Below are 26,570 nucleotides of genomic sequence, written 5' to 3'. Positions count from 1 at the left end.
AGAAAACATAACCGGTTTAATGATTACCCCATAGCAGTATGCATAGCAAAAATCAGAGCGCTGGAACATTCCTATCCAAAGTTAGCTTGCTTCTTATATGCTATGTGCAAGGCCGCTGGTTTTGAAAAACCTTTTTCCTTTCTTGCGGTTGGCAGTGAAACACTATTGCAATGCGCACACACGATACATAACTGATACAATGTAACTCGGCATAATGATGTGGTTCTCTTATGCTTAGCGGGACACACACAGACAATTCAAACACATTTACAGTCTTGCAGCCAGCAGTGGGCTGCAGAGCTGACACTTTACATTTACACCATATGACTGAGGGGAACTCTTACATGACATACATGTGGTCCCCTTATACCTAGCAGGACACACACAGACTGTTCTAACACAATTACAGGGTTGTAGCCATTAGTGGGCTGCAGAGCTGACACTTTACATTTACCCACTATGACTCAGGGGAACCCTGTTACATGGCTTATACAGCTGATACATAGCATTACTCTCGCACTCTTATCCCTGGGGGAAGAGACACAGGCATTTTGAATACATTTGCAGTATTACCACCCTTGCTGGGTTGCAGAGCTGACACTCTACAATTCCCAATCTGGCTCAGGGCACCCAGCCGGGCCAAATACCTTTATTAATGGCCTGGGTACCCCTTCACCGTCACATGGCGAACCTCTCACAGCCACGCCCCCTTGTCCTCGTCTCTTGTCTCTAACACTATAAGCAAAAATCGCTGCTACAATGGTGACGGATGACGTCACGCCGTTGCGTCGCTGTAGCCAGTACTATAAGCGCGGCCTAACATAAGTGAATCTATGAGAAATCTACACGTTTACGTTATATATCTATTCTCTATGATTCTGAGCACCAAACCGTTCTCTTGACTAAGGTTTCTTTGGATGGATTTCGCACCTCTGGTAACACTTCATTACTCCAAAATGTTTAAAAGGTTCTCCATTTATTCAATCCATAACAAAAATACAGCAAAAATACAAATTCCACTTGTGGGTACATTTGCATGTCTCAGACATACAATAAATGTCTGAGAGGGGGCAATAAAACCAAAGATATTTCTAAACAAGAGACCTATTGAATCCATAAACTTAAGACGCTAAAACCATTGGTACTAAATATAGATATCGACCTAAACTCCTTCCTCACCTAATACTCCTCAAAGATATTTACACTTTTTGAGGTATTTTTAAAGTATTTTAAAATATTTCAAAAAGTTCTGATAGTTTTGGAATGACTTAAGTTTTAGGTATTTTCAAACTATTCCAAATAGTTTTTAATAATAATTTTTTGTTTCTTTTAGTTTTACCAAATTATTCATATTTTCCAGTGTTTTGTCATCTGATTCTTATTTACCCCAGGATGTATATATATTTCAAATAATGTATTGCACATATTACCAGTTATGGATGAGCTACAGATGCAGCGGCCGTTATTTGAACATATCACGGAGCCGTTTTCGTGTGCGCTGCTGTACCCCACGCGGCCAATCGCGCGGTTGATTTGTTTGAATTTCATGCATCCCGATTTCTTTGCGTGCAATTCTTCGCATTTCCGTGGCATAAATGAATGAATTGTAATGTGTACAGTACTGTGTCAATTTGCAGGTGTTTAAAAACCAGAACACTAAAATGCCATTTTGTGCACTTGATAAAACACGAGTCAACATGCGGTAATGACATGACTTTTTTTTAAAGAACTATGGAGAGTCTCTTGCGCTGTGAAAGTCCTGTGCTTTCTATGTCTCAGACAGGTCTGCAACTCTGTCTTTCCCCATTATTGCTTCGGAAACAATTCTTACACTGCAGCCAGGGATTCTGGGTAATGACATGCAATGAGCAATCAGAGTGAGTCATTCTTTACTTCTTATCCATTTTAACATGGACCCCTATAATAGGGTAACCATAGTTATCCCAGCCCAAACCGGGACAAATGTCGCGAGTGCCGACTGCGCATATGTGATTGGCGAGTGCCGACTGCGCATGCGCAATGAGTGCTTACCGGCTGCGCATGTGCGATTGGCATTTGCGCGGCTGGTAAACACCGATCGCGCATGAGCAGCCGGCAAACGCCGATCATGCATGCACGGCCAGCGCGGAGAAAAATCGGGACAGTGGCCAGAACAGCCAGGACCCGAGACAAACGGCTAAAAACCGGGACTATCCCGGCTTAACCAGGACGTCTGGTCACCCTACCCTATAAGCTTTTGCCTGCCGTATTACACATCTTTTCAGCACAGCCTGGTTTAAAGATGTACATAGCCAGTAAACCTACAGATGTTGCAAGACTAGCTGTCCCCTTGATCGTGAGAATGAGTCAAAATTCCCGGCAATTATTTGCAATTTGTTTGACAAAGGGCCAGGTAGGCCCAAAACATCACCTGGTTTTATTGTTTTTATTTTTGCTATAGATTAAATAAACAAAGGACCTTTTTACATTTTGGTGTTCTGAGGAGAACTATTTATTTTAAGTATATGTTCCTGGTCGATTTTGGTGATATTCGATTGTCTTTCATGTGAGGCATTTTTATACAGTATACTCGCTGTCTAAGGTAGCATTATTATAAAATATTAAAGCGCCAACAGATTCCTCTGCGCAGTGCAATTGTACTGTGAAAGACAATAGAATTAAATTAATTCAGCAATCCCCTCTACTGACCTAAAATTTTTTGTAATTGTGATCTGAAGTTATCATTTATATAAAATAAGCATACCAGGGAAATTAAAACACCTACTGCCATTCTCACACATTAAAACAATAGGTTTGAGTGAGAACAGCTCATCACATTGAAATTAAGTGAAAGCACTGTAAAAACAAGTTTTTGAAAAAATTAAAACGAAAAATGGATCACCACAATATGACCTAACAGTTTTGTGTCATGTCTTCATTATCCAGCTTTAGTATCCACTGGTACAATATGTAAGTATTGCTTTGCCACAAGGAACGAATTCGAGAGTACTATAGAGCTGTCATAATGAATTATTGTATCTTAATCCAAGTATTTAATGTATTTATTTTTCTTCAGTATTTCAGACATTTTGAACTATGGTGCCCTTTGTACGATCTGCTCTGGTTCTGGTCTCCATTTATTTGGTGATTCAGTGTGGATATACATATGATCCATTGTTCCCAAGGTAAGCTAATATTGTTTTTAAATATTACCAGTATGTAGGTGCAGGGTGTTAAAACAGTAGCACACTGCTATTTACTGCTATTTAAGCCGGCGGGGGAAATTTTCCTTTTTTATTCATCATATGATCTTCTATTTATTATCCATACCCTAAACATCTCTCCCCACTCAATTGGTACGCCACCCTGAAGAATACTCTGTCCCACGAGCAGCCACTTTACCTTTTGTTTCAACATTGCCCCTTATTCCCTTGTAAGCTCTCTTGAGCAGGGCCCTCATTACCTTCTGTATCTGTTTACACTTGTTTGTCCCTATTATAGGGTGACCATTTTTCAACAGTTAAAAACCGGAACAATTTTTGCACATGCACTGACCATGCATACGTAAACGACCCACACCGATCGCACATGCGCTGCTGACAGGGTTGCCAACCCACCGGGTGTGACCCAGAGACTACTGGTTCCGGCCATGTATCTGCCGGCTACAGGTTTAGCTGAAAAATCTCTGGGCTGCGGCGGCGGCGGCATCTCTGGGCATCTTCCCCTGCAAATCTTGTCAACGTGGCTGCGTGATGTCAAACGCCGCATTGCCGTGACAACGGGACGCTTTGTGACGTCATGTTGCCATGACATGAGGCGTCACTTGACGCCTCAGAGCCATAAGGCATCCGGTTGTCATGGCAAATTGACGCCCCCTGATGTCACGTCATGTCAACGCGTGCCATTTGACGTTGCGGAGCCATGTTGGCTGGACCTTGCAGGTGGAGATGATGATGCCGGGAGATGCCGCTGCCAGTAAGAGAACTAAATAGATAAAATAAACAAATTAAAAAAAAATTAGGAAAAAGTCTACGGGTTAGCCTTCAATAGATGGTGGCAACCCTGGCAGTTGACGAGCCGATCGCGCATGTGCTGGATCGGCTCTTGCCAGCCGCGCATACACATTTGGCTCTTGTCAGCCGCACATGTGCGATCGGCGTCGGCCATTCACGCATGCATGGCCGGCAAGAGCTGATCGCTCATGCGTGGCCAGCAAGAGCCGATCGCGCATGATCAGCTTTTGCCGGCAGCGCATTCGTGATTGGCGCCAAAAAACAGGACGTTTTGGGACTTTTTAAAAAGTCGTCGTGACACTGGGACACAAGCCCACAAACCGGTATAATCCCGGAAAACCGGGACGTTTGGTCAGCCTACCTTATTTGTATGTCATTCTGTTAATGTATGTAACCCCTCTAATTTACTTCAGACTAACATCTACGACGGTAGCAGGAGCCTGAGTCCTCCTTTTATATACTGAATCCCCACACGTGGCCGTAGGTCAGGCAAAGGGAGGCAGACCACAGTAATGTTTATAACACAAGGGTATTTATAATGTAATTAACACTAGGCACCAATATAACAATATGATCCACAAATGTGAGGTTCATTTAGTACACACAATGCAATTAGATAGAAACACTTGATCACCCGACCCTTCGTGTAAGTGCCTGTGCGTACCGTTGAAGCTTTTAGATTGTGTATGAATGTAGCAGGCATATACTTCACAAATACTTCGGTACCATTTTTACTTGGTTTGTAATGAGGATCCCCTCTGTTGCTACACATCCCTCCTGCTGCAATCAGATGGATGCTCCGCTGGGCTCTACACTGGCGACACACTTTATTCGAGCTCGGCTAGTCCCACGAATTCGGGTATACCCGGGTGTATTGAGGTTTGTGACTTTTTTCTGCCCGAGTGCATTGAGTTATTTTCCAGGCAGGGATTGAAGCATTTTATTCCAGCTGGCTGCAATACTGCACAGTATATATATATATATATACTGCATTACAATTCATGAATTTATGCCATCTGGTAGACACGCGAAGCATTGCAGCCTATTAAATCCTAATCATTATCATTTAACAGTTCAGCCGCCCATCAGCCAGGCATGAACCCAGGCTGGGAAGGCAAATGCAACAGGGCTTGTCAGAGGTGAGGAGCGGCGCATTCCAGGTATCTGCCAGGTATATACCGGGTATTTGCTCGAATAAAGTGTGTCGGTGCAGTACTTCATTTAGCCAGCGTCCGCGAACTCGGGTAGATCGTTGGCTGGGCTCCTGGTGGAGCATAACAGCTCTCAGGATGCTTCAGCTTTCCCCCTGTGTGCTTTGCTTGAGCCTCCTAAGGATTTCCTCCCTTAGCCCCGCCTCTCCAGAGTCCAACCTCATTGGTTGAGGCCCTGTCTATAACATGTGATATGCTCCTGCACCAGAAGTGATTCCCTCATGCAGCAAAGCCAGCTGGGAGTTGTAGTTCCCCCCCCCCCCCCCCGGTCAATGGTCTTTCTCTCCCCCCTTCTCTTACCCACCTCACTCCCTTTTACACCCCCTCTCACTCTTTCCCCCCCCCCTCCGCTATAACTCAATTACCTCCCTCAATCCCCCCCTCCTCACACTCATTCCCTCCTCCCCCTGGCCACACATACACAATTATCCCCACAATAAATACCTATCCACAATACCCACAGAATCACCCCGCCCACGAAATACATACAAGACTACCTTCCCCCCAAATACTTACACTAACCACCCATTACATACTTACATCACCACCCCCTCACATACATACCGTATTGGCCCGAATATAGTGCAACCGCGCACATAATATGACCCCTACAGTTTTTAAGGTGTTCTACAGGAAAAATAGATAGTTCTGCTCCTTGCCTAGGGGTCTTTTTTTAATATTTTTCTGGGGCAATTTTATCACCGTTTTTAGCTCTTTTTTTTCCCCTGTCTAGTACTCACTGTGCAATTGGGATCAGCCTGTGAGGTCCTGTGTTTCCTCTGCAGGGCTGAACAGCTGATGAGCAGAGGGGAGGAATTGGGGGGGGGGACACAAAATGGCCACCACTCCTTACTTGTGGGCCCTCCGCTGCAGCTCCACAGGCCCGCGGTTATCAGCCTCCCACAGCACTGGGACCGGATTCCTGTCAGGCGGTTCCCTGCTGCAAGGGCTCTCACCGCCTCCTTAGGTCAGTGCCCCGCTCTGTTTGCCAACGTGTCGGGACTACCTGGTGCGCCCGGCGGCCATCTTGGATTTTTTTCCCTCAGTGTAAATGTTAGGCTGCGAATATGGTGCGAGTGCAAGTTTTGGAAGGGCCATTTTCGGTATAAAACCTTGCTCTATATTCGGGCCAAAACGGTACTTACACCACCCCCTAAATACATACACTATCCCCCTCAATACATACTTACACTAACCCCACAATACTTATTTACACTAACCCCCATTCATACTTATACTAACTCCCCTAAATACATACTTACACTACCACCCCCAAATACGTACTTACACTACCACTCCCACAATACATACTTACACTCTCAGCCCCCAATACATACACTATCACCCCAAGTACATGCTTACACTACCTCCCCAAATAGGTACTTACACTAACCCTACCCAAATACATACTTACACTAAACCCCAAGTACATACTTGCACTTCCCCCCAAATACATACTTACAATTCCCCCCTCCCCCAATACCCATACAATACCCCCCACAATAATTACCATTCCACAAATACAAACACTATCCTCCCACAAAATACATACTTACACTTACGCCCAATACATACTTACACTAACCCCCCAAAAACATGCTTACACTACCACCCCCCAAATACATACTTGCACTACCCCCCAAATACATACTTATACCACCCCGCTAAATACATACTTACACTAACGCCCCCAATAGATACACTAATCCCCCAAATACATATTTACACGAACCTCCCCCCCCCAAATATATCATATAGTTTTGAATTGTACCTCCTTCCCTACTTTGTTTTTATTAACCTTGAACTAATATTCAACTAAGAACAAAAATAAAATGAAGTGTAAAAAAAGAAGAAAATATCAATTTGGTAAAACCTCCGTACCGTATTTACACATGTAACGAGGAACCCTCAGGTTACTAAGTCTACCCAATGGGCTGACAATAAACCCTGGTATTCACAGGTCTGCCAGTAGTTGTTATTATGGGTTTTCCCCCTTCATCCTTGGTGCTGCGCTTGAGTGACAGCAGGGGGTGGCATATCCCGTTGTAGCTGGGCCAATGGGATGCCCGCCCTCTGGCTGTATTTAAGGGCCGGACCGCCCTAAAATAAGTTAGTTGTTCCTTCCCCATGAGGAAGGCAGGTCACTACTGGGAGCCTGAGATTGGGGCCTTCCCATGTGATCTTCCCTCTGGGGAGGAGTAGAGTGACTATACATCTGCCTCCGCTAGGGAGGTGGGGAAGAGCTAGGACTGCTGCGGGTGCTCAATCAGGTGTGATACCTGAGAGCTGATACATGAGACTGATCTGGCAGGTGACTGCTGAGTACCTGTACCTTACTGCACTAAGAGTAGTAATAAACCCGTTCCTGTTTTGCAATATACAGTTGTGTGAAAAAGAAAGTACACCCTCTTTGAATTCTATGGTTTTACACATCAGGACATAATAACAATCAACTGTTCCTTAGCAGGTCTAAAAATTAGGTAAATACAACCTCAGATGTGAGTACTACTCTTACTTTGGATACCATCTATGTATATATTTAGCTCTGGGGCTGCTGCCTACTTTATAGGGATCTGTGAAGCACTGGGTGTTTACATCACCCCAGTTGGTTCGGGCAGAATCTCCTTACTATACAGGCAGCAGGTAGCCCATCAATGAGCCCTGCAATCAAGAGTACTTATCTGTGTGTTTATACTCACCTGTCCCTAGTCCGTTTAAGACTTTATATATATATATATATATATATATATATATATATATATATATATATATATATATATATATATATATATACTACTGAGATCTTACACTCAGGTGCACTGAATTTTGAAGATATTATTCCTACAGTTCTTACCACATAAGGTGTACTTAGTTTTTCACACATGGCTTCTCTATTTTGGCTTTATTTTTGTTAAATAAATCATGACATGGTATAATATGTCATGTCTTTGTTAATCTGAGGTTGTATTTACCTAATGTTTAGACCTGCTAAGGAACAGATGATTGTTATTATGTCCTGATATGTAAAACCATAGAATTCAAAGAGGGTGTACTTTCTTTTTCACACCACTGTACCTCCTGCCTGGTGTGTGTGATCTAACTTGGGGAGAGTTACGATTCTACCATGGGAGATCGCCTCCATATCCCTGGAGCCTACAGCAGACGGAGGCGCTGTACTGCTAAGTATATCATGGGTTATGAAGCCTGTTCCTGAAGTCCCAAAGTTACTGCGGACGAATCGGCCCTCCTGTTACCAGCAGCTATGCACCACAAACACCCATTAATGGCCTGATCTGCGATTGGGAGGGCGGTGAGAGAAACACCTTACACACAGTTCTGACCTGGAGCCATTTCTAATTTAGAAACCTATCCCACATTCCGGGCAGTTACTGAAAGTACTTCTGCATTAATGTTTGCTGAGTCACTCAAGCACTCCTTTTCATGCCCTGGCCTAGATCAATGGTAACATAATATAACATTATTGTGAATTATCTGTATTGAAAGATAGTTAAAAAAAATAAAATACATACATATACACACACACACACACACACACACACACACACACACACACACACACACACACACACACACACACACGTAGCCATGGCTGGTCCTGGCTATCTTTCTGCCCCCTGTCATGTAAGCCCTGGTTGCTGGGCAGGCTATCCTGTGGGGTTTACCCCCATCCACTCATGCAGCCTCCTTGAGTGGCAGGTGTGGAGGTGGGACGTAGTCAGCCCGGGTACCCTTCCCTTCTGCACGAAGGAGGAGGCACTCTAAATTATAGGCAGTTCTATTCTCTCCTTCAAGGGATACAGACGTATCCTTGAGCCCCTTAAGGGGGCTGATATTATCACCAGACTACTGAGAGGCCTTACTTCTGGCAGAGGACCTAGGTACCATCCAGAGGCCTGGGATCTTATGCTGAAAAATGTATTCGCTGTAATATTACCTGCAGTGGGTGCTATAAAAGAATCCTGTTTCTTTATACACCCTGCCTAAGTTACAGTCTATTGGGTGTGTCAGTATGAAAGTTATGTTCCACTGTGGGGACTGTCTCATCTGGGCAGGGACAGTGTCTGTAAAAAATGTTTTTATGTGCTGCGTACCACGCACTACACTGTAATTGTGAAGAACTTTGAATCCCATTTAAGAGAGATGCTCTATATGAAATAAAGTTATTTTTAATCATTTGGAAGTCCAACTAACGAATGCCTTTTTAAATCTCCTATTGTCCCTTTCTTCTTTTACTGGTATCCGACTTTTGGAATTTTCAGCTTTCATCAATATTCTGTATGGCTTTGGAATATTAGTACAATCTTGAGCAAAGCTACTGGTTCAGTTTCACTGCCCATTTATTGTTATATAACTTCAGCAGTGCTCTACTAGCATTATAGGGATTAAACCTTCAATGATCAAATCTGGTTACAACCGTTTCCCATACTCAACCTCTTTATCTTACATATTTTATGGATATCTGTTGTATTTTGATGTAGTAATTTAGAAGCTAATATGGATTTTTTTTGCGCACAATTAAAATTCTAACGTGGACTTAAATTCATAAGCACTTCTTATGAATGGATCGGTTAATTCTGTGGTGGCTAAATGATTTAATTGTAATTTACTAAAAACATTTTGTTTTCATATTGTGTATCTAATAATCACTTTTTTAACAGCAGCATCAGCGCCACCAACCCAACAACTTTAACACAAGTGGCTAAATAAATAACACTGCTCAGAGGCATCGCATACTGTACCATGGTTTGGCTCAAATATACTACATTGCTGCTTGACGTTTTCGTGCCAACTTTTTCCATTCGAATTAGTTTATACTGTACAGTATATTCATTGTAATTCTTTGCCACATGCATAAACAAAACATTTTTCTTGAACAGCAGCAAATATCATGAATGGAAGAAACTCATTCTGACTCATCACTGGCCAGTAACTGTATGTAAGGTAAGCATTTCCCTGCAATATAAACCTATTCTGTACCAAGCACTGGCAAAGTTTGATTATTTTATTATAATTATTTGGTACTAAGTCTGGCCTCTCCATAGCAGAGTAATGCTCATCTTTTCACTTGGTTCAGTTGTTATGGATTTATAACATAATCTCTCAGCAACTTCAGGAAATAAAAATGTTCACTGGGAACATCATGGCGGCATGCTGAAATATGAAAGATGTGTTCCCAGGGGTAAATCTGGATTAGATTAGTGATATATATATATATATATATATATATATATATATATATATATATATATATATATATATATATATATATATATATTCCCAGTAAGCTCCAACACCCACCACATCATATATATATATATATATATATATATATATATATATGTGTGTGTGTGTGTGTAGGCTTAGGTCTTCGGGGTCCTTGACGCCGTCCTCCATCAGGATTCGGAACGTCCATCTCTTCCTCCCTTCGGCCAAAAGGCCTGCAAGAAAGTCAGAGTCTATGTCTTTTTACCTCCGTCGAGGGACGGTGACTAGCCGTAGTGCTTGGGTCGTGCCGGAGCACCCCAGCCCTGATGGGCCATGTGGGTTAAAAAAAATTTGCCCCACCTTAGACAGACCGCTGTTTTGACCTTAATGGGTCTCATCAGTGTGGGGTTGGTTATACTGGCTTTGCAATATGAAGCTTTGGGTTCCAACACATTAGTTAAGTTATGGTGGGTAAAAAAAGTGGCAAAAACCCTCCACATTAAAGCATATAGCAAATGGAAATTTTACTACTGTAAGTGCTCATTTGCATGTCTTAGACAGGTTTGCAACCCAACCTTTCACCATTATCACCAGCATACAGTGCTTCCAATGCAACAAGGGATTCTGGGAAATGACATGCAAATGAGCACACAGTGCCACCTTTTGCTTCAAAACCATATGGCATGGTCCCCTATAAGCTTATGCGTGCTGCTTTGTACAGCTTTTCAACACAACCTGGGTTAAGATGCAAAGCCAGTATAACCAACCTCACACTGATGAGGAAGTAAAAGGCAGGAATCTGGCGCCACTGCGCATGACAGACTGTAGAAACTCCCGGATGATCTTCAAAAAAACTTTATTGCACTATACACATAGGGCTACACCACGATCTCCCCCTTTACGCGTTTCACCCTCTCAGATAGACGAAGCCCTATCTGAGAGGGTGAAACGCGCAGAGGGGGAGATCGTGGTGTAGCCCTATGTGTATAGTGCAATAAAGTTTTTTTGAAGATCATCCGGGAGTTTCTATAGTCTGTCATGCGCAGTGGCGCCGGATTCCTGCCTTTTACTCCTGATTACCACTGAAGGCTGCACGCACATGCTGTGGAGGAGAGCAGGTCCCAGACCGGAGGGAATCAATAGGTAAGGGTTTATTTATTCCCCCCTACTCCGGGTTACTCAGTGGCCGTAAACAGCTCCCTCCTTATCAGCTAATTGACGGCTTGACACCATAGGTGCCTTACAAGACAGCCGAAGCGCAGGACAGTATTTTCCACTCACACTGATGAGACCCATTAAGGTCGAAATAGCTGTCTGTGGGTAAACTTTTTTCCCCACCATAACTTAACACACACATATATATATATATACACACACATACATACAGAAAAATGAGTAGCGCTATCTGCGTGTGAGTGTTGGTGTGTTCTAGAATAGTGCAATAGCAATTTGTGTTGTAAAGACACGTATATACACACACACACACACAAATACACCGCAGTGTGGCACAATATCACACATAATTGGTAGTGTAAAAATAGAAACGATCTGCAGACCCCTGCTCTAAATACTGTAAAACTTGATGAAGACCATACATAAATGGAAACCTGGTTTCTCTTTTAGATTTTCTTAGATTTTCCTCCCGTGATTATACCAGAAATCGCCCGTGGTGCCTCCTGTAGAGACACCAAGCGGCGCGAAAACAAGTGTTATACATACCTGAAAACTGCTTATACCAAAATCAACGGTCTCCCCGCTCACTACTGCAAAGCAGGAGACCGTTGAGGAGATTGGAAAATTTGTATTCAAGCAGCGACAGCCACGTCACATGACGCAGCTGTCCAATCAAAGTGAAGTTCAGTGCACCAATCATGTTCCTCCAAAATCTAACCAATTAAAATCCTAGAAATAATTTACCTCAGGATTTCATACAAAATACAGTTTTCCTTTATTGAAAAGGGATATATACCTTGAAGAACATACCATACACATTGAAGAACATAGATAATTGTTGACTGACTTAATTATTTAAAAAGATAATAAAGTAAGTAATTACATTACATTAATTATTTTATTAATAATTAATCAATCACTATTATGGACATCTTCAATTGAAGAATTCATTGGATAGGTGTTGGACAGGCAGGCGTTGTGGTAAAGGAAGTGACATCTGAGCATGTCTCCCCTGCAGTCGCTTACTAAATCTCTTGCGCATGTGCACATGTAGCTCTGCAGCGTCGTTACTTATGAAGCCACCGGAGAGCGCTGCTGCACTGAAGCTCTTGGTATAATCACAGCCCTACACGTTTGCTCCCTGGCATTAACCACTCTCTTTTACTAACTCTTGATACAATGCAGGCTAAAACATCTCTTTATTCTCAATTAAAGGACTTGCTCTTGAATGCTTAACAGCTTACCATACCATTTTACTTTTGATTTCAATGGGGTTCTGTGATCCTCAGAAGTCCGTTAAATCTGGCCTACTAAGGTAACGTTACCTAAATAGGTAATGAACATTAGTTTCCCAGTGTTGAACGGATATCCTCAAAGCTAAATACATGCAAAAACAAAGTTTGTTAGTTATCGAATTAGCATAAGCTTAACGCCATGTCAAGTTAGCACTGCCTAGATGCAATAACATTAACCATATACTGTATAACGTTAAGCATGTCTTACCAAAGATGGCGTTACTTCTATCAGGTCCCTGAATACAGTAGTTGTTTTAATTAAAGTAAAACATTTTTTTTAAAAAGGCATGGAGAGGAAAAGAACCCAGTAAATAAAAATACAATGGTTAAATAATGCCTAACTCATCCAGACCCTGAAAAATACCTATTTCAAGGTCTGGGTGTTAGTAGCGCCACTTTTTACTATGACCTAACTAACGTTACGTTAAATCCCTGCGTTAACAGTAATGAAGCACTGGGGATATGCGTTGTTAGAAGGAATGCCTCTTTTTCATATCATTAGCACTAATGTCAGTTGTAGTAATGCAAGGGTTCGTTACGGCTGAAAACGGCTCTTAATGCATCGTTGCTGACCTTTGAAGATCCCTGTTAGTGCTTAGCGATACGTTAACTTCAGTTAACGTATCGTTAAGTATTTAACGGAATTCTGAGGATTAACTTGCAATAGAGCAGAGGATCCGGCCCTTAGTTGCATAGCCATAATTAAATTAAAAATACTGAGACTAATTTCTGGTATGTGTGATGATTCTCTTCGTTCTAATTCTACAGATGGATGGGGTGCACTGTAAGAGTCCTCCAAAGTACTGGACATTGCATGGATTGTGGTAAAAAAAAAACACCTAACAGAATTTATGCAAATTGCTTATAAAATCTGAGATTATTTGCATGCTGTAACTTGATAAAACATAGAATATGATGTCTGCACACCAGTCTGCTTTAAATTCAATAACAATGTTGAATAGGGAACAGGGTGCAACAGATTATTTCACTTTTAATATATTTCTTTAAATTGGCACCTTCAAGTTCATAAATTTTTTAGCAATTAGGAAAATCTATTTATCTGGTATGAGAATTTGTATATGCAGACAGGTTAAGATTCCGTTGAATAGACCTGCATATAAATAAGCATTCATATTTTTGTATAGATTGTATACAGTATTTCAGCATTTTGTTGGTCTTCTGCTTTCTACCTTTCATATAGTTTGTAGTTGTTTGTGTTTTGCACTTCACGTTAAATTATTTTGATCTTCTCTTCTATCAGGACTGACAAGACACAAATGTGCAACAATTCCTGGCACTTTAATTGTACAGAAATTCAGGTACGCCACACACTGTCATCACCATTGAGCAGGAAGAAAATATACATGCGGTCATGAAAGAGAGAATAGCATAATAGCCTAAAGTTGAGTGCACATAATTACATATCTTTGCAGCCAAGTAAAGTTATTTTACCCGCTCATGATCATAGTAACCTGAGCCAGTGGACAAAGTACTACATTTAAGTGTAATCTGCAGAAACCCATAGTGTGGGTTAGATGGCCGATCCTCCTACACTGATATTGGATAGGGAGTAGGCTGACAGTCTTAAACCTCAGAGTGTATCTCAGAAACGCTATATATACAGTGATTGGGGTTACATGGTTGGTATCAACTAAAAGCATTACAGCTTACTCAATCACAAAGTTTTTCTCCAGCACAAATAAATTACCTAGATTTTTCCCAATGTCCCATGGTAACTTTTCATTTTTGGCCCCATCAATAGCAATATACTATAAACATCTGTAAATCTTTGTCCGCTTCTATTTTTAAATCTCACCTGCAAGCATAACTTGACATTCTGTTCACTTTTTATAGAGTAAAGAAAGTGAGCAGATATTATAGGTCAACAAGGTGGACTTTAAAATAATAAGGTTCTGCTTTAAAAAGCAAAGTGTATTCAAATTACATACAAGTACTGTATAGTAAAAAGTCCCATATGTCCAACAAGTTTCCAAATTAACACGGGCTTCACTTCCAAACAAGCTGACGTTTATTGTACTTCTGTTATTTTAACAGCTATTCAGAAAACAGAAGCTTCTTCCCAACAACATTTTCATGTTGTAAATCTCCATTATGTGCCATTCCCCTTACATATCTTTTACTACCCCTTTTGTAATATATCTGGCACATATTTACAAATGTACTAATTAACAAATACTTTTAACGTGCCTCACATTGGTACTTCAAGTCTGCTCAATGTTTTTTGGCCAAAGTAGTGTAACGGTTTTCCCCCACCCAATCGCAGATTCTACTGTGTGAGTGCAGGAAACATATATTGTTACTCAGGTGTGGTGCATTACCTGTTGGCTCACAGGAGGGCTGAGCTTCCGCCACGGGGAACCTGGGGTAATTATACTAGGGGTGATCACTTACAACATCTTCTCGGTACAGCGCCTCCACCTGCGATGGCTCCCACCAGAGGGGGAGTGGTTCCTCGCAGGACAATCAATAATACCATACACAGTGATTTATATAACTAAGGACTTTACTAACGAATAATAATGATAACCTGTGTCTCTCTCACGGTGAGACACTAACAGTGACGTCTCGCAGGACGATTCCCAAACACTAGGTGATCCCACCCAGTGTCCCAAGAACCCCACCCAATGTCCCGTACTCCTACAGAGATAGTCAATGGGTGACTGCGCAGTCACTAAGAACCTCTAGGCCTGTTGGTGCACATGTGATGGTATAATACCTGCCGAGCACTCCGGTGCTCGGGTCAGCAACAAACTTCTCAAAGGGTCAGACGTGTGATGAATCCGTCTGATCCAACCGAACTCCTTGCACGTGCGGACCGCTTCACAGGAACCGCAGCGTCTGCTGTGTCCCTGTCTAATCTAAATGGTACTAACGTGACAGGAACCCTAACCTAGGGCCTGTCCCTGTAGTACAGCAACCTGTAGTGGCTTGGGGAACTCCTAGGGCCTGCAGGGGTAATGACCTGTCCCACTCCCCCAACTACCCAAGTCCCTTCGGTAAGTGATCTGGAATGGACTAGAGTACTCTTCCATGCAGTACTTGGGCGTCTACCTACTGTTGGCTAGCCTAGTGCAGATCCTCTCCAGAATTCCTGCTCTCAGTTACCAGTTTATCCCTTCAGGCATCCTACCCCTAGCGCTACCTCAAGGTGACTAGAACAGCTATAGCCCTTCTCCAGACCCACTACTCTCTGACTAGTCCCAGCGCCTACCGCAGCAAGCTGTAGCTCACTTTTGACTGCAGCCAACGTGCTGCGCAACAAGGTGCCTGCCTGTCAGACCTCACAGCACTGACAGCCGTGACTCTGACAATGCAGCACTACACTAAGGGCAGCGTCCCTATCTTGGGCCTCCCTCAGCAATTACCCACTAACCTAGTGGGGAGTTGGGGCCTACCTGGGGTGTGGGTACCTATGGGGTGCAGGAGCTGCTCTCGCTCCCCGCACCTTACTTCCCTACAGCTCCCTGACTCCCACTCTGCGTAACCTTCCTTTCCCAGCTCCCACTAATGTAAGTGGCAGGGTCCCTAACCCGAGGGCTGCCCCTGGCAACACTCACCTTACTGGGGAGCTGAGCTATCTCGAGCCCTGGGGGTGCTGGCCTAGTACAGGGAGTCCCTGACTCCTGTACCCTACCTCCTTCCCTGGGCTGCTCCGGTCTCTGACTAATCTAACGTGCTGCAAGCCCGCCAAATGTATCTCTTTTCTCAGGGGTCTCCTAAGCCCTATTGGCTCCCTGGGGTCACATGGGGCTCGCAAAGGCTCTGGGAATATGTAGTCCCAGCTCAGAGCCTTCCCTGGTAGGCTAGGGGTTCGCGGGCTTTTCCCTACCTTCACTGCGCTTGCGCAAGCTTTCCCGGGCTGCCTCGACCTTCCCTCAGCTCTCCCTGCTCTCGCGCGAGCTATCCCTGTCTCGGGGGCTGTCCCTGCGCCTACGCATCCCTGCGCATGCGCAACAGTATCCTCAATGGCGGCGCCCTGCTTGGCCGGCCGCCGGGACCTTAGAGACGCGATCGCGGCCTTAGCAACCGCCCGATCGCGTCCCCGGCAACCGGCCGCAGGCAGGAGAAGCCGCGCTGCTCCCTGCTCCAGCCCCCACCCTTGGAAGCAGCCGTCGGGTCTGTCGGCACCCGCGACCGAGCTGCTCAAGGGGAGGGGGGTCTCCAGGAGCCACGGGAGCTCCAGGCTACACTAGTATAAAAAAAAAAGTTGAATAGGTATCTAACTTCATGGGAATAATATAGTGTCTTGCAATAATATACTACAATTCCTAAACAATATGTAGATCACTTTAATATAGAATGTGAGTTCTCAAGGGAAACACATTCTATTGTGTTATACTGTAGTAAAGAAGTTCTATGCATACTCATTTGTTCAGATTCCCTGTCCACAAATGGGTTAAACCACAAAAAACAATCCGAGCAATGTTAATAAAATGTGTTGAAATCCTATACATTGCTCCCCTGATAAGCTCTCCTCTATATTGGCTTGCCTTTTTTAATAACACATGCTGAACTTCTAAAAGTAGCATGATCTGCACAGAAATGTAATTTCATAGTTGAGATGGGTATAAACTGTTTCTAAGTTGAAGCACCTTAATGATAAGTCTTGTATAGGTTTGCTTAGGATTCTTGCATGTTTCTTTTTGCAGGGCATTTTGTCAGAGATGAACCAGTGGTGGCCTGATGTTCTTCATCCAAACCAATCTCAACTTTGGTAAACTATCATTCATCCATTACTAGATGAACGGTGAATCAAAATATGGCCCCTATTCAACATGCTGTGAAGCAGTCAGCCACTTATTCTATGGCACTATATAGCATATTAAATAGGTGTCTTTGTTTTAATAAATGTTTTGTTCCCCTAACTTAAATTATTCCATAAACTGTAGTGAATGCATCACATGCTGTTTTTAAGATGATGTTTGGGGCACACGCAATTTCATTTAAAATCATGACTGTCATCTGTTAGGTTTTTAAATATTTTTTTATTTTATCAACTTTTCAGAAACAAATGGAATGAGAGAGAAATTATTGAACCATAATATGTTTTAAAGGAATGAGATCATCTTCTTGTTTGATTGGAACATTTACAAATGGATACTTATGCTTTGTTGAAGGGTTAATCAAACTTAATCTCTCTCTTTAGCATATGGAAAGTATCACGTTTTTGTTTGTTAAATTAAGTTCCTCTTTAATATATTATGTTTTCTCATGACTAACAAAATAAATTATTTCTAAAAACATACGTACAGGTTTAAAGGGGCAGTACCTTGTAGGACCATAGTGCACTAGTGACAGTGACATGTTTGGAGGTTATATCTGGGTAAATGAAACCCTTTTTCCCCTATAAGTGGGAAAGGGAAGGGTTTGATTTTGTCTAGCTATTCACGTTTCTGTGATGTCACTGTGTTCAAGTTAATACAGCCAGAAGCCCACCTCTGTCTCCCTCGTCTTTATTTGTTCTCTGAGGAGGCCAGAGACGACTAAGAGAAAGAAACACTTGAAAATCAAACACTCCCTCATTCAGAGGCCCCTAAGAAACGCAATACAGTATGTAATTTATTGCCAGAAAAAAAGACAAATATTTGTTCAACGTAAAAAATTAAAATAAATGATTTTTTTTTTGTCAAAGCTTACATACAAGTACAAATACTTAAACTTGAGAAGACTTATTGATTTGCTGGGGTATGCTTTCGGGAACACACAAGCAGCAGCAGAGATACCTGCATTTACCTCTGCCAATCAGTGATGTCATAGCCACACATACTGTAGCATGGGTACACCCACACACAGCTTCCATGCCTTATTAGGCTTGTTTTATAGTTGGCGTGCGCGCGCATGCATGTGTGCTAATGCTTGTGCACGTGAATCACACTTTTTGTGTGTACAGGTCTGTGCTATGCTGTGAGCGACAGGTTGGTGTGGCTATGACGTCACACCCGGCTTCACACACAACCACAGCAAGCTCAACCTGCATCCAACCTCTTAGACACATCAATACCAGTCCCACTCTTTACACACTTTACCAACCTCTTCTCCCTCAGTGATTCCTACCTCCCCCTTCCTTCCCCCCCCCCATCTGAGGGGTAGATTAATCAAGCTGCGTCGGCGGTTAGTGAATCCCGGCGGTAGAGACCTGCTCACTGTGCGTCTCATATTCTATCAGATGTATTTTTCTTTCTTGCGTCTCCTCCTTTATCACACCCCATCTGTCATGTCCGGGACTTGTGACTGACTACCACAGACCTTTACACCTGAAGATGCAGAATGTGCCCTGCTCCTCCTTGCCCCGGTGACCCCCCCCCCCCCCAAGCCTATCCCAGCCGCGCTGTGATTGGCTTGACAGCGTCACGTGGCGCTGCAGCAGCGTGAAAAGACACTTCTCAGGTCTTTCCTCCGATCTGCCGGCTCAATGCTCACTGCAGTGCGCGCGCGTGGCTGACGTATAGACCGTGAGGCCTGGACACAGCCAATTCTAATTGACGTGCACGCGCACGCACTATATTACACTCTTTAGTCAGAGTGGCTGTAGCATCACCAGTAGGTTTCTCTGCAACTGCTTTCCGAGTTCCCAACAAAACAGAAAGCATATTGAATACCGGCAAAGAAAAATGGTCTACTAAAATTAAGGTATATTATTTTTGGGTACGACATGCCCCCTAATTATGTGAATGAAAAAGGAGTGCTCCCTTTTTGGCTGGAATGCATCTACCACCTCCTGGGAGCAGTAAAATCTCCTATAGAAACGTAATCTCCTATAGAAACTGTTCTTAGAACTTCAAATGGGCTGCTGGGGTGTTCGCCTTTATTACGTTTAGTGTATACAATAAATATTTTTTCACTATTTTCTTTTTGTACAAGAAATCTTATATTAGAACTTTCTTGTTCGTATCTACAACAATTCTGTAACTTAATTATCACTGCTAACATGAAAGGCACTTGTAATGATATTGTTTTCAGCTGAAAAGAAAACAAAAACAACAGATAATCTCCATATTGATGACGTAGTTGGGTTACTACTTTATTATTTGGTTATGTTTACTGTACATTAAGGTTTTTTTCTTCATAAAATTGTTCTTTTTTTTTTCTTTTCCGCATAGGAGCCATGAGTGGCAGAAGCATGGGACTTGTGCAGCATCATTGGAGTGTCTAAACTCGCAACTCAAATACTTCAGCAAAGGCTTGGAACTGTACAAGAAAGTAGATCTTAATAGGTAACATGACATTTATTTGTGCTCTTTATACTGATAACTGTTGTCTCAGCATTCATCTTCTTTGCAGAGCAGAGTACAATTGGACCCTGAGAAGTGTAGATTGATATTGTTGATATTGTGTGTCACCTTTTAATGAACTAACAACAACGTGGAGTATAAAATGGTAAAATACAAAAATGTATATATTTTTGTGATCAGAGTGGATTATTATTTTATATGTTGAAGGTAGTGAAAGAACCTGCCCTGCCAATTGCAAAAGAGGGCTGGAGGCCTGTGACTGTGGATTGGGTTTAAGTCCCTTGACAACATTTTGCTGGTTTAAGTCCAGATAATTTTGTGACAAGATTTTGCTGGTTTAAGTCCAGATAATTTTGTGCACGACTGGACTGTCATCTCTGATCTGGGTGAACGACCATTGTATATTGTATAAGTATAAGTATTCTATTATTACTTATCTGCAATTATTTATCATAATTTAGCTGTTTTTCTATAAGCTACTAATGGTTTATGCTGGTCCCAGAAATCAATCAGGAAGAAGAGCTCAGAATAATGGTGCCTGTTTTAACTGTGGTAATTTTGGTCATTGGCAGAGAGAGTGCCCCTATCAGAGTCAGAAGCAGGGAACTGCTGCTTCGCCCGTGGGGGCTCAAGAGTGCAAGTCCCTGTGAAAAAAACCCATAAAAACACGCAACCTCATTAAAAAAAAAATTGTTTGAAACCCTGATGAATTTTTTCCTGAATGATAACCTGTGTGAAAGATACTGTGGGTCATGCTGATTATCATATGTGTATAGGTCATGATGAAATTTTTAAAAGGTGTACACCAATTATAGAAATGTATCACAACGGGAAGGAATGAGTATATATTCAGCTCTGTCCCTGGTGATAGTTTGAAAGGTTTATTCGTCCTGGCCAGGCGAAGACTTTTTAAACCTGACACATTCTTTCTGTTTGCTATATTTCTATCTTAACGAAAGAAGCACTGCCTCTCCCCTCCAGTTTAAAGAATGCTCAGAATTCATATTCCAGAAATGAAAATGAACTAGCTCTGTGCTTAAGCAGTTTATTTCTGAGAAAAAGGTCATTTTGAAATGTTTTCTCGTCTGTTTGTTATTTCTGTGAAGTTGGCTGGCTGTGTATGAGAGACGTTTTTGTGTTGTGTGTCTTGTATTGTGTGTAACCAGTAAGAAAACACATTTCAATTTTATTTCTATGGGATTAGGATATGTTTGGGAATATTTTTGTTAAAAAAAAAAATGCTGGTTAAAAAACTCACACGCACTGTTTGAATTATATATTGTATTGTCCAACAGTAATGTGGAAGATGGTCCATGGTGGCAAATGCTGCAGAGAGGTTGAGTAATATGAGCAGAGTGTGATGACATCTGTCTTTAGCAGCATGGAGGTCAACAGTTATTTTAGTGAGAATTGTCTTCGTTAAATAAGCAGTGTAGAAGCCATACAAGACAGGTAGGGTCAAGCTTGCGGTTTTTGAGTCATGGTATAACTGTTGCATGTTTGAAGAGATTGATTAATGGAGATAAATAGTTTTGTTTAGTTTAAGAGAGGGCAGAGTTGAAACAGGATAGCATACATTTGTAGTTAAGGAAGTTTGCGGGAATATGAGATTTCTTTCAGAAGGCATTCAGAGGAATGAGTGGAAGAATGTAGCATGCTCTTGTTGGAATAGATTTTGTGTTTATAAAGTAATTTGACCTATTGGTATAAAATTCTCGTTGTTTAATTTTTGAGAGGCCATAAAGAGTGTGGTTTTTGGGGCGGTGGAGGAAGCTCCATTTTTTAACTCGGCGTTGATGTTCCAGTCCAGTGATTGGTAGTTGGTTTGCGGAGAGGCTGGTGTGTTGTCTGTTCAGGGTCATTTGGCGATATGCCCAAGAAAGCTCGTTGGCTTACTGCCCAGGATATTTTGAAAATATTTTTAGTCAAATGAATAATGCAGAGTGTCTTTAAAAATATAAATCTGGCTCGGCACTTCGCAAAGAGATTATATCACAAGAAATTAGTGTGGAGTCCTATACAAAATCATTTGTCTATTTTAAAAGGAAATCTCCTGCTCAGGATTTCAGGGTTTTTTTTCTTATATTTACAGGTTTACTATTGATAATGCCAAAGATGTTAAAAGACCTACTACAGGCTTTTCCTTTTACCACAAGCAGTATATATATATTTTTTTTAGTCACTACACATACAAATCTATTTACCAGTTTAATTTTGCTATATATCAAGCAACCTGGTTTCATAAGTATGTTTATCTTTGTTCACATAGTATATAGATAATATATGAACAAAAGAGGGGAGATACATAGGTTATTGAAGGACCCTTTGAGATCCCTATATAGGTTCCAGAACTTGATATGTTTGTAAATAATATACAATGCACAGCAGGTTCAGAATTTTTTTGAAGCAATGTTAACTCCAAGGTCTCTTGCAGTAATTAAGGTTGCTGTTCATACAAACAGGGCTGACAGACTCTCATTAGAAAATACCTTAGCAGGCCATTACAGACAAAATGGATGGTTTAACACAAATGCAGCTTCTGGCCTTACCTACTGTCCCTAACAACGCCCTCCTTCTGTTCAATAAAGAACAATACCCTTAATTGGTACTCCTATCTATGACTAGGGCCTGGTAGTGACCAATAGAGTCATCTATATAACATTAAACATTTCTGCAGATAAGGAAAATGGCTTATGTCTGAATACGTCACATAATTTAAGGGTCAGCTATTTGTGAGAATTGGTGGGGGCTAATTTCTGCTAGGAGCGACTGCAGAAACATCCTTCTTGCACGCATCTTTCATACTGCATTTACTCAGAATGGCAAAACGGACAAAATGTCGGCTATGGTCAAAATGGCTGACTTGTGATCCTTTCCTTGTGGTTGACTCATGCCCTTTGGTGACCTCCCACCTTCCTCATATCCAATCTTCTCAGTCCATTCTTATCCTTAAGAGACAGTCTATTCAAAGAACAGTTAACCATTTCATAGTCCTGCTGGACCAAGATGTCCAAGTTGTGCATAACTTCATTCCTTCCCGGCCATTATATCGGCCCAGTTAACTTCTTCTTTGGTCTCTTCTTCTGGGGGACTGGCGACATCATCTCCGAAAAGAGGCATAGCGTTGGTGGGAGATTGCAGCATACTTCGGGACCAAAAATTTTCTGTACTTAACACATACATAGAGAGAAATGAGTAGGACAGACACACATACAAAAACATTCGCTAGCTTCACTTCCAGAGAACTAATCCAACCACCAAGTCCCAATTTAGAAATTATCTGGACTTAAACCAGCATAATTTAGGTACTGAATTCCCAGAGGGGATGAGATAATGTAAAAATCAATTACATATACTCACGCCTTTGTGAATTCCACTTCTAGACACCATGAAAGAACCTGCCCTGCCAATTGCAAAAAAGGGCTGGAGGCCTGTGACTGTAACACACACACAGCACCACACTGCTGCAGACTCCCCGGGAAGCTTTGGCACCACGCCCTGGCACTGTTGATCTCCAATCTGGTAGAACGTATGGGCCCGGGAAACGAAACAAAACACAAGCCAGGTTTCAAATTCCTTTGTCTCGTTTATTAAGCATAGGGTAAAGATTTTTTGACAGAAAAAAGAAAGGGTTGGTTAGAGGCGTAACGTAGGTGTAACCTGGGCGTGATTTAGATTAGAGGCGTGATTTAAGGGCAGGACATATTAGTGGAATGATCTTGGGGCGTAATTCTCCCAATACAGGCACTGTCTGAAATACATAGCCTTTTCATTGTCTATGTTATCAAAAACCCTTGAATTTCTCTAGCAACTATGTGAGGTGATTTTGCCTCCCCCAGAGAACTAGTCTATTGTTTACTGATTAAAACAGCAGGAAGCTGACAACATTAAAAGTATCTTAGCAAGTAGAGAGGAAATGTATTTCGGCAGAAGCTGAATACATGAGAAATTATATTTCAGCAAAGGGCTGACTACATAATCTTAGCAGGCCATTACAGACAAAATGGATGGTTTAACACAAATGCAGCTTCTGGCCTTACCTACTGTCCCTAACAGGTAGTCTTCTAGTTGAAGCTAAGTAGACTCCAGACATGGATAATAGGATTAGGTTAGAATACCTGAGGAACTGCCTGTTATCGACTGTTTGTTGTGTGTGTTTTGCACGGCAACCTCTAGCATGTCGTGAAGTTCCAGTGGCCAGAGTAATGAATTAACACAGCGGGGTCCCTGCTGTGGGAATCCTACCTGGCTTCACCTGTCTGTAATAGACGCAGAGTAAGAGACTGAATCAGTCACTCTACCTGCACGCCTCTATCAGACGATCGCAGGGGTTTTATTTTATTTTAATAGTATTGTAGCAGGGGGTCTCCGGAGTTGAACCGCATTGATTTCAGGTCCAGGGACCTGTGTTTCCCGATTTACAGGCTCCGTTATGGGGTGTCGGTATCTTGATGGCTATGTTTAAATTCTCTCGCGTCACGGCCCACGGGGATTTAAACAAACCATAGGGATACCGGCACTCCAGAACGGGGCCTGTAACTCGGGAAGCAGTGGGTCCCCGGACCTGAAATCAATGGGATTCATCTCCGGAGACCCCCTGCTACAATACTATGTATCAAAATATAAGTAGCTTCATTACCTTAGCGGCTAACCGCTAAGGTAATGAAGGGATTAAGACAGACTACCAAGTTTATTGGGGCAGAGGTAGTGAGTGAAGGGAGTACTTTGCCCACGGTGGGTGGTTAGGCCTACCGCAAAGGTTGCGACAGGAGTTAACCCCTTCATTACCATAGCGGTGGTAATGAAGGGGTTAACACACACACCCTGATACCCACCCGGTAGGCCTAACCACCCACCATGGGCCAAGTATCCTCTTCACCTAATCCCTCTACCCCTAATAAACATTAAAAAACCTACTGCCTACCACTACACAAACCACTCACCACCTGTACCCCAAACACACACAGTACAGTAATGGGCCATATTACTATTATCAAGATATAGATAATAGTGCATTTGCCCATTAAAAATGTAACATTAGCCAGCCAGCTTAAAATAAATAAAACTTGCACTTACCCCTTCTAGGATGTAGGCCGTCTTCCTCCCTGTCCTCCGTTGGCAGCAACATAACAATAATAAATAAACTAATGGCCATAACCCCTTAATCACCATAGCTGTTATTAACCACTATAGTAATTAAGGGGTTAACCCACCCAGGTGGCCTAACCACCCACCCAAGGGCAACTGCCCCCACCCTCTACTCATTGATTGGCATAGTGGTACAACATGCCCATATAATATGGGCATGATTAGCCACTATGCCAGTCAATGGGCAACCTAACATAAAAAACAATCACCAAAAATAAACAACAATTAAATAAACCAGAATTAAACAAATTAATTAACCAGAATTAAACAAACCAATCACCAAATTTTAAAAAGCAAACACCAAAAAAACACAGGAATTAAAAAAAACAAACACAAAAAAATGCCAATAAACCAATTGATTGGCACAGTGCCACACCAATGCCCTATGGGCATGGTTTGTCACTTTCAGTCAATGGGTTACCCGCAAAATAAAAAAAACCTGCTGCAAATAAAAACCACATTGAATTGCTATTAAACAAAAATGTTTAAATAAACCAATTGATTGGCACAGTGCCACATCAATGCCCTATGGGCATGGTTTGTCACTATGTCAGTGAATGGGTAACCGACAAAACAAAAAACCTGCTGCAAATAAAAAAAGACATTACATTTGGGGGGGAAAATGCCACTGCAAATAAAAAAAACAGCGGTAAATAAAAGACATTACATTTGAATTTTAAAAAATGCAAATGCCAACTTAAAAAAAATACAATACTGTACATGTGTTTCTTACTTTTGATGTCTTCACACCCTCCGAATCCGACTCCAGCAGCAACGGCACAGCAACAAGTCCACGACGCAATGTTCCTCAACAGGTAAGCTTCTTTCTGTTATTTTCTTCAACTGTACATTGTAATCCAATATTGGGGGTCTTCTTTCTTCTTGATCTTCATCTGTAGTTGTAATCCATTTGAGGTGTCTTCTTTCTTCCTATTCATCTTTAGTCCAATTGGAGGGAGATGTTGTCTTGTTGGCTTCAAATGAGACAGGACAAGCCTTATATAAGGCCTGTGATGTCACATTTGAGGGTCAAATGATACCTCTCCCTCTAATTGGATTACAAGTACAGATGAAAATCAAGCAGAAAAGAAAGAGGACCCCCAAAATTGGATTACAATGTACACATGACGAAAAAAAAGAAGCTTACCTGTTGAGGAGCATTGCTTCGTGGACCTATTGCTGTGCCGTGCTGTCACTGCTGGAGTCGGATTTGGAGGGTGTGAAAACACCAAAAGTAAGAAACACATGGATTGTGACGCGGCAGGATTTAAA

At 42.1% G+C, this 26,570-nt stretch overlaps 1 protein-coding gene across 2 annotated transcripts in view; it reads left to right on the top strand.

The window, feature by feature from the left end:
- RNASET2 (ribonuclease T2) overlaps positions 1-26,570 on the top strand; it is a 48,916-nt gene that overhangs the window by 10,392 nt on the left and 11,954 nt on the right. The window contains exons 2-7 of one of the 2 annotated variants that reach the window (XM_075596803.1): positions 3,056-3,164; positions 10,105-10,165; positions 13,666-13,721; positions 14,159-14,216; positions 17,568-17,632; positions 20,019-20,132. In XM_075596803.1, coding sequence (XP_075452918.1) covers positions 3,076-3,164; positions 10,105-10,165; positions 13,666-13,721; positions 14,159-14,216; positions 17,568-17,632; positions 20,019-20,132 — 443 coding nt within the window. In that variant the 5' untranslated portion in view covers positions 3,056-3,075. Of the gene's footprint in view, positions 1-3,055; positions 3,165-10,101; positions 10,166-13,665; positions 13,722-14,158; positions 14,217-17,567; positions 17,633-20,018; positions 20,133-26,570 lie in introns of both variants that reach the window. The other variant, XM_075596802.1, reaches the window with a different exon arrangement.

The sequence above is a fragment of the Ascaphus truei genome, chromosome 4 (genome assembly GCF_040206685.1).
Source record: "Ascaphus truei isolate aAscTru1 chromosome 4, aAscTru1.hap1, whole genome shotgun sequence".
Taxonomy (NCBI): Eukaryota; Metazoa; Chordata; class Amphibia; order Anura; family Ascaphidae; genus Ascaphus; species Ascaphus truei.
Note: the sequence above shows the minus strand (reverse complement) of the source record. Positions and strands in the feature narration are given on the sequence as shown.